This window comes from Sinocyclocheilus grahami, unplaced genomic scaffold (assembly GCF_001515645.1).
Source record: "Sinocyclocheilus grahami isolate Dianchi unplaced genomic scaffold, SAMN03320097.WGS_v1.1 scaffold265.1, whole genome shotgun sequence".
Classification (NCBI taxonomy): domain Eukaryota; kingdom Metazoa; phylum Chordata; class Actinopteri; order Cypriniformes; family Cyprinidae; genus Sinocyclocheilus; species Sinocyclocheilus grahami.
The window spans coordinates 316349-326057 of record NW_015505444.1 but is presented as its reverse complement, the minus strand read 5'-3'; the positions used below and the strand labels follow the sequence as shown (position 1 = coordinate 326057).

At 38.5% G+C, this 9709-nt stretch overlaps 1 protein-coding gene and 1 long non-coding RNA gene across 2 annotated transcripts in view; both read right to left on the bottom strand.

Annotated features, from left to right (window-relative positions):
* LOC107599390 (myomegalin-like) overlaps positions 1–2414 on the bottom strand; it is a 38380-nt gene extending 35966 nt beyond the window's left edge. Inside the window, exons 1-2 of the mRNA XM_016290970.1 lie at positions 1310–2414; positions 1055–1189 (exon numbers count right to left, since the gene is read on the bottom strand). Coding sequence (XP_016146456.1) covers positions 1055–1189; positions 1310–2353 — 1179 coding nt within the window. The 5' untranslated portion in view covers positions 2354–2414. The remainder of the gene's footprint in view (positions 1–1054; positions 1190–1309) is intronic.
* A 3877-nt stretch (positions 2415–6291) lies between these two features.
* Positions 6292–9494, bottom strand: LOC107599363 (uncharacterized). The gene is made up of 3 exons (XR_001610661.1): positions 9482–9494; positions 7817–7881; positions 6292–6474 (listed from the first exon to the last, which is right to left on the bottom strand). It is a non-coding gene; the product is annotated as an uncharacterized lncRNA (long non-coding RNA).
* Between the last annotated feature and the right edge of the window lie 215 nt (positions 9495–9709).

The following is a 9709-nucleotide window of genomic DNA, read 5'->3' as shown; positions in this document are numbered from 1 at the left end:
ACTAATACCACACTGTAAAAATACTCTGATACAAGTAAAAGTCCTGCATTGAAAATGTTACTTAAGTAAGTATAATCAGGTATAAACATTACTTAATGCAAGTATAATCAGGAAAATTTATTTAAAGGTTTAAAAGTGAACTGGGACTATTATACTATTATTTATGGCATTAGATTATTATTACTATAACATTAATGCACATCAGCAACTCACCAGGAACACCAATAATCTCAGACACCTTGGTCCTCGCATAATTTTTTTATTTTATTTATGTCCCTGTATGCAAACAGGGACATGTCATAGATTATTGGGAAACCCGCCACAGCAATAATCAACCTCTCCTCCATTTTGCTTGGGAACTAATGTGGTCGGAACCAAAGTTTACAGGACTGCGTTCTCTGGAATCCTCTCAAGCAGTGGACTTCTACGTTCCAATTGGTTGCCGCCAGATGCCGCCGAACCTCGTCATAGCTCATTACCATAAAGTTGACCTGATATCAACTCTCCTCGATGCCCTCAATGTCCAAGTCGCGCCACGCCACTGCTCGACGCCGGCCCACATTGAAAATGAATGACTTCCGGCCACTTTGATGCTCTCGACGGCGGCGGTGTGAACGCACAGTAAGGCAGTACATTCTAAAATAACGGTCGCCTAAAAAAAACTCACGCTGGGGGCTCAGCTAGAATATTTTAAACTCATGTGTGAAAGGGTTAATACACAACTTTTGCTGTTAATTTAATGACAATGTTTAGTTTAGAGAATATCTGTGCATAGAATCTATTTCTAAAAAGTGTCATTTTGCATTTCATTATCACTGAGATACTATTACAGTTTTATAGCTTTTATCAATATTTTAAATGAGGTTTTCTTTAAATATTTTCTGTTTTCATTTTAATTTTGTTCTGTTTTTTTGTCTATATAGTTTTTATTCATAGATTTATAAAATAAGTTTAAGGTTTTTTTATATTTTATTTCAGTTAAAGTATATTATTTCAAGTAAATAAATAATTTTTCACTGTTTTAGTTTTAGTTAACTTCAATAACAGTATTTACCTTCATTTCTCTCTCTGTTTCTTCTAGTGTGTGTTTGAGCGTCTGGTTGCTGCTCTTGGCCACATTCTGTTCTTCAGTCAGCTGTCTGGTTTTCTGCTCCAATCTGCTCCATTCATTCTGTCTTTCAACAAACACCTGCAACAAACAAAAACATGTATTTAATTTGCCGCTAAAAAAACTGTTGCATTGCCCTAATGTCCTAAGTATAATTTGAGAAAGCGGAGGGTCATCAAAATCTGTGTATAAGTGGTGTACCTCCTGTTTAAGAGGTGTGTATTCATCATTAAAATCCTCGTCCAGCTCTCTCAGACTTCTCTCTAGCTTTGATTTCCAAGACACACCACTGTGGGTGCTTCCATGTGTATAATGTGGATTTTTTAGTACTGGAATCTTGCCACTGTTAGATCGTGGGACGGGCCGCACTCCTTGCACACTCTTCAATAGCTGTAATATATCAAACACCAGCGAGGTCGTTTCTATGGTTGCAGGGGTGGAGCCTCTCAGTGGGCGTGTCTGTCTGAGGGGTGAGGCACTGACGAGGGCGTGGTCAAACTGCTCCAGGGCCACTGATTGGAGGGAAGTTGACCGTGAAATTAAAGCGCTCTTCTTATTTACGACGTCCAAGTAGTCTCGACTAAGAGAGCGAGGTCGGGTTACCGGCACACCAGCGGTTTTTGAACTTTGTCGTGAAGAAGGATTCAATTTTGAACGTTGTGAAAGATCTGTTCCTGTTTTACTAAGCGGCTCGAGGCTCACACACCTCCTCAATCGACCATTAAAATTATCTTGTTGGCAGTCACCACCTGAAATCACAGAAACAACCCCATGACTTCTTCCTAGGGTTTCCTGGACACTGGCAATCCATGTTTGGTGCTTCTTTGGTTGAACCGGTTGAGGTCGCCGAATGCATTGCAGCTGCTTTGGAGTATTTAAGCTTGCTCCAATCAGAACTTCCTGTTTAAGAGGTACGTTTCCACCTAGTCTGGTCGGGTTATGTTGTCTGTATTTGTTTGTGATTTGAGCTTTCAGGCCATCTCTCTCATTCTGCAGTCTCTGCAGCTGAGCAGCGTGCGTTTCCTGCAGCTGTCCAATGGCGACATCGCATTGCACTATGCGCTCGAGTAAAAACACGCATTTCCCACAGAGAAACTCGCTGCAGCCATCTCGTTGCAATTCCACGCCCAACACGTGTGAAAGGATGACCGCCAACCTCAGACGGCCACATGCGCTGAACAACCAGCGACATTGACCACCCTGCACGCACACGCCACATACACGGCATGGGTCACGCATGTTCATCAGACTAACACTACAATCCTGCTATCCATCTGCCTTGGTGTCTTTCAGTGCGTCTTGCTCTGCACTGAATCTGAACGGACTACACTCTGCCCACACGTAGATTTAAACCCTTTAATCCGCAAACAGGAAATCCTTTGGGTGATGTGCGCAACATCTGCTAACACACCCACACACAGTAATCCACTCAGCTCAGTGGGCGTCCAATGAGAAGAGTTGTATTTGGGCCACTGATGCTCCTGCTGTGCCTTGAGGATGTTACAGGTCACATGCTTGCATGAAACGTATGCAAGAAACAATACATTTCTGATGATCCGAACAAACCCTTAACACAAAGTATTAATCTTTGATGCATAACTCAATCAGACTTACAATGTTCACCTGAAAATCTCGCAGATTAGTACTGAAGGTGGGACCTGAGCCATATCTACAGACCAGAATATTAGAGATTTTAGAGTGGACTCTTTTAGCATTGGCCAGAACACATAACAAACACCTAGCAACGACTAGGATTTGATAAAAAACACTTATAAACTACTGCTAAGTGAACACCCAGAACATCCCAGCATCCAAAGTTTCAAAAGTTGAACACAAACAATTGCACACACCTGTCCAAACTGAGCACAGGACCCCGAGATATGTTTTTTTAATGCTTGATTTCCATTTGCAACAGTCACAGACTGCTGTCAACCTGCTAATCCAGCTTAGCACATTGCCCTTCGACTGGGTTCTCACACTCTTTGAGGTTTACTGTCATTTTTAATTACAAGATTTGTCCTAATATCTTATAGGAATTACTTTAAAACTTTAAAATGAACAGATTTACACTATTATCCTTTTAAATGCACAAAGAAACCCCTGAAATCTGAATCAGCTTTCAAGCCCCTTTCTACCTTTACAACCATTTTTGTCATGTATGAACTAACCACCCAATGAATCACACAGGCCAATATCATCATGCTGGCTTGCTTAAAAGTAAATTTTACTCTATACAAGTACTCACAAAGTGGAATATTATGGTGACACAATGTGAACAGCTGTCTGCTTACCTCTTTGTCTTTCTCTGCATTTTCTCTCCCACGGTCTAGTTCTTCCCTAAGAGCCTGTAAAAATAAACAAATTACTCAGTGTTTGCGCATGTGTGTAACAGATAGCACAAAACTTGATGTATGAAAGCTGTTGTGCTTTACAAAACTGACGCCAAATTTACACTGCAAAGGCGACACAGAAGCGCTTATGAACTGGCAATTAGGCATATTTACACAGACTGTGTAATGAGATGACAAAGGCATTTACACAGCAATTTCAAGTGTATACTTTTATACTAGAGCCTGAGGTGAGCCAGAGCAGGTATAACTTAGTCTGGCTTTTATGCAGCATTAGGAATTTTGAGCAGGCACAGAGCAGCCATAACTCAGTTATGTAAAGACGCCTTAAGAGACTAACCTGAAGCTGGCTGTCTTTTTGGCCAATAAGGGAGCTCAGCTGTGCCATCTGCTCTGCCACTGGCTGGTTCGGGTCATTCCTCCGAAGCTCTCCAATCATGGCATCTTGATTCTTGAGTGACACCTGCAGCTGCTCAATAACACTGTGGAAATCAAATCAGGGATATGTTAATAGTTACACTTTGTTAATGTAAATTGGTGTTTCAGTATTTTAATTTCTTTTAATCACCTCTCCTTTTCCTGAAGGGCCTGCTGGAGCTCTCTAACCCGTTCAGGGGTGGAGCCTGAATCAGCTGAGGGTCCTGATTGGTTGGTGGCTTGCATCTCTTTCTCCAGTCCAAGATTCTTCAGCTTCTCCTGTTCAGCTATGGTGGCCATGCTTTCCAGTTCCTCTTGAGCAGCTTGCAGAGACTTAAGAGAAAGATAAAGCAATGACTAAAGATTCTCTTGAAGAAAACACATTCTCAAACATCTGTTATAAACATTGTGGTGTTTGTTTTACCTCCTCGAGTTCTTGAATCCGAGCGCTGAAAGCTTCTCTGAGTGAGTCCATTTCTCTCTGCATCTTCTCTCTGCTATCATCAACACCTCGACTGGCTAAACTCTCTAATGCTTTCCTACACAAACAAACACACACCATTTTGATCCGTTTCTTACAACCAACAATGGTTGAACAAATGTGTTCAATTGTTCAAAAACGTATGACATTTGTAGCTTATTCATTTTTCTAAATGTTTGAAAATTTGGGTCTGTTTGCAGTTTTACAGGTTTTCATCCCTTTGCACATTACTGTCAACAAAACCATTATTTTCAGTATTATAAGCCATATCAGTAAAATAGATTATTAATTTATTAATATTATCAGTATAATTTTATTAAAATTAATAAAAAAAATATATAGATTATTTTTTTTAACTGACAGTTTATTTTTCTGTCCCACTTAGAGCAAAATGTTGCCACTAGGTAATGAATTCACAGCCAATCAGAACAATTTAATGTTTAATGGCTATGTGGAATTTAATTATGGATCAATCCAATTTGACTATGGGCGGAGCTACACTTTAAAACTGTCAAACAGAAACAAAAAACAGAAATCAAGAGATAAAATGTAGCACTTGTTTTGACAAACAAGCATCAAGATGAACAAGGAAGAAACGGGATGCATTGCTTTGATGCTCTGTCACACCGGACCAATAATTAGTAAAAATAGGAAGTAAACAAGTGGGTAGGACTTACGATGCAGACACAAGCAGTTCTTGTTTCTCAGCCAGATCTCGTTTCATTGACTCCACCTCCACCTTCAGCTCAATGTTCTACACACACAGACAAACAAGACAAGTTACTAACAATAAAAAAAACTGAGATCATCAAGCACAAAACCACTGCTTGCTTTAATATGCAGGAATGAACAATGTCATATTTGTACACTAGTGTGTTTGTAACAGTGAGTGTCTGTCACCGTTTTGTAAATGTCCTCCGTGGAGTCGTCACATTTTTGCTGCACACGTTCTTCCAGAAAATAGATCCTGAGCTTCAGGTTGAAGTTTTCCTTCTTCAGAGCTGTGATTTGCTGAAGGGGAACCATAGAAATCATTTCCAAAATACTTTCTATTAACACACAGACAATTGATCCTGCACAGGGAGTTTGATTGACAGGTGATCTGACCAATCATAACGCCAAATCTGCCATTTTTGTCCAACAAACAAACCAGACCAGAGAGTAGATTAATGTTGTTGTTGAAAAATGGTGTGTAATGACATCTTTCTGCGGTTGAAAGAAGATTCCTTCTTATGTTCATTCATGTTTATTTCATGCAATAACTAGTAAAGAGGAAGAGATGATTGGTTCACATACAGCTTAAACTGAGGCACTACAGCAATGACATGTCATGACACATTAAAGAGCCACAAAATGGTATTTATTGTTTGTATTTCTTTAAAAAAAAAGACAAAATATGAAAGCAGAACCTTTGTTTCATACCAGAAGTAACATGCTCTGTCTTGTCAGTGCATTTTCAGTTTCCTCTTTGCTCTGCGATGTATTTTTCACTGTGTCAGAACATGATGTGAGCCGTGAGAGCGCCATGGCTTGTCGGATATAGCAACAGTAACGAAGGGGGGCAGATTTTTGCGAAGGGTCAATTATAAACAAGGAGAAAACATACCTGCATTTTCTATTTAAGCAATATGTGTGGAATATTTTAAGGAACAAATCGAAACTTAGACCGTTATTTACAGAAAATAGAAGTTTTCCTGTGACATTCATGAAAGTTCAGATTCATGAACTAGTGATTCTTTCAGGTTAAACGTTTTAAATGATCCAGTTCACAAAACCAGACTGAATGATTCATTCACAGACAGGAAAAACATTTCTTCATTTCAGTTGAACTGTCCTTGTTTCTGAATACTCAGTTCTTCCTCATTACAATATTCAGACTCATTCATGAATAAACATGAGCAAAGCTGTTCTCCAAATTACTGAAAGAGAGATGGGGAGGGAGGAGACGAGAGCCAAAAAAAAACAGAGCGACTATAACAGGCTGTGTGGGTCAGTAATGAGGGTTGGCATGAGTGTGTGTGTGTGTGTGTGTGTGTGTGAGAGAGAGAGAGAGCGAGAGAGAGGCTGGCAGGGCAGTGAACTGTGCGTCATTGTACTCCAAGCGTTTTTCACTTCAACATCTGGGGCAGAAAGAGGGGGAAGGGAAAGAAAGATATAGAAATGGAACGAAAGAGTCTGGAATAACCACAAATACCACAGTGGTGGGCAAGTTGCACCTTCCTTTGAAAGATCTCTGTGTTTCTACAGCACACAAACAGATTTTCTCTCATTCAGACATACACAGCCGCAGGAATGCACACAGATCTTTATCTTAGTACAAAGAAATAAACACTTTTCCTTAAATTGACAGGCAGATATTCCATACCAGAATATCATCATTGCCACAGAAACCAAATTAGTTGCATACGACCCGTTATAAATGAAGTTAGCTGAAAATTTACTCAAACTCAGATGAGTTTGTTTCTTCATCGAAACAGATTTAAAGAAATGTAGCATTAAATCACTTGCTCAGCAATGGATCCTCTGCAAACAGCTGATAAAAACATCACAATAATCCACAAGTAATCCACACCACTCCAGTCCATCAATTAATGGCTTGTGAAGCGATAAGATGCGTGTTTGTAAGAAACAAATCCATTATTAAGATGTCTTAACTTCAAACTGTTGCTTCCAGCTAAAATACAAGTCCTCTATCTATAATATTGCTTTCTCCAGAGAAAAAGACGCCTCATCTGAATCAGGAGAGAAATAAGCACCATTTACAATCTAAAATAATTCTAATTCTGTTTGTGGATTTTGATTTGAGAGGACAACAGGGTTATTATGGAGTATGGATTCTGGTATTTTGTCCAGAAGCGACAGCTTAATGATGAATTTGTTTCTTACAAACATGCAGCTTTTCACTTCACAAGACTGATGGACTGGAGTGTGTGGATTACTTGTGATGTTTTTATCAGCTGTTTGGACTCTCATTCTGACAGCACCCATTCACTGCAGAGCATCCATTGTCGAGCAAGTAATGGAATGCTACATTTCTCCAAATCTGTTCCCATGAAAAAACAAACTAATTTACATCTTGGATGGCCTGAGGGTGAGTAGCTCATAATCAAATTCATTTTAAGGGTTAATTTTTTTTTAAAAGAATACAACAAAAAAAAACTGTTCAAACGTTATTTAGAAATTTTCAGATTTTGATGTCAAAACATAACATAAACAGACTTGCAGAAAGAAAGTTAATCAAGGTGTTTACATTATAAATCAAGGAAATGCACAAATCTGTGTTGCTTTGATTTTGCTTAAACTGCACGGTCTGCTACGAAAAAAAAACTGCTGCTTATTAAAAAAAATTTAAAACATTCGCCTAAAAAGGCTGTCTAGGTAAAACATTCACCAGGTCTCTCTCTCTCTCTCTCATTATAAGAAAACAGACAAAAGCAAACATTCTGATATTATTGTACTCACATTCTCGTAATCTTTCATAGTCAGAGCTTTGGCTGGAGACATCCTCTGCCCTGGAAACAGAGGCGCTGCAAACGACAAGACAACAGACGAACAAATGAACAACAAACAGGCTTCTGTTCACTCCAAAAATGATCACTGTGTCACTTATTTCCATTTGACCCTTTGAGGCTTTGATGAAAATCTGATTAAGACCATGTGGTTTGATACGCAAGGACAGACTTCAGAGAGAAAAACAACAAGTGTGTCAGACTGTGTGTCTTCACTAGTGGTCGACAGATATATCACCAAGGCCGATTTAAAAAAATGCAAAATATCGGCATCGGCCGATAAGTTTTCCTGTTTGGCCGATGCATTCGAGGCGGGACTTTTATTTTGACGGCGTTGAGAACGGCAGCGCCTGAGCACACAGTGCTCAAATTGTCCCTCTTGTTCACTGTTGTCGTTGACAGTTCTGTCTAAATATGGATAGAAGTCTAATAATCAGAACGGTTAAACAAAGGAATTAAAATGTATACAAAAAGTCTTATAACGATTGCTTTTATATTATTAGTAATAGAAAGGCAAACATTATAATACTTTCTTGTTTGCCGTCAGCATTCAGCAAATACGCATTTATATCATTTAAACAAATCTTTGAATGTCTAATAAACATCTAATTTCAAAAACCTTGCAAACTTAGTTGGATCCAGTTGTGAGATCTTGTGAAGTGTGCATGTGTATCCTGCATGATCGCATTCTCTGCGTGACGGTCGATCCGTGCGAATTGAATGTGGACAGGAGGAGAGTTCAGCTTCATTGGAGACGCGCGATCGACAAACTTTAAACTCGTGATTTTAAATTATGCTTCACTTTATGCATTTGACCACTGTCATATTCATGTCATTTTCACTGTGTGCTGTATGTAAAATGAGTGTTACCTTGGCTTTATTTGAAAAAATATGATTAATGCACACAAACTTCCCAGAATACTGAGTGCCCTGTTGGTTACAGTGTTTACTTCCTTTTTAATTATATTTGTATTAAATATTTATTTATGAAAAATACTTTGTCATCTAAAGTATAAGTATGTTTATTTAACACATTTATTTTTTAATACACTTTCAAATTATTTCACATTTCTTAAATATGAATTAAATTAAATTCAATTATATCAGCTACTTTCCAAGATATCGGCATCGGCTGTCAAAAAAACAATATCGGTCGACCACTAGTCTTCACTAGAGTTAAAGGTAAAAGGCTGGAGGGAACAACAATATTTAACTTTTCATCTTGTTCCTTTGCACAAACAGTCTCTATAATTCAACAGAGGCTATAGTCCTAAATGTGCTTAAGTAAACAGATCTACATCCTTAAAAGAATCTGCAAAATAGTTAAAAAGTACAAATTGCTCATTTGTGCTTTCTGTGAATGTGTATTGTGTGTAATAGAGTGTATATAAATGTATATACAAGTTTATGACAGTTTCACTTTAAACATGCATATATTATTTTTCTGTGTCAATACATATTGAGGGAATTAATTTGAACCGATTTTGTCATGCATCGTGACATACTGAATTGTGACATCGAGATGTGTATATAATGCATCGTGAGGTAGTTAGTGATTCTCAGTTCTAGTCATGCGGTGCTCAATGGATTACATTACAAGACATGAGATTGTTTGTACCAGTCATGTCGTCCATGCTGAAGTTGCCACTGTTCAGAGATTCTGGCAGCCTGGAAATACTGCAACATAAACACACACGTTGTGTTGTACAAAGAGCCAAACAGAAGTTTAAACATATATATAAAAAAATAAACTGCAACTGCAACAAAGCCCAAAAGTGTCAGCATTCATCCATGAAGCAGGTGCAAATATCCAACGGTTACATTTAACACTACAGCGTCTTTTCTA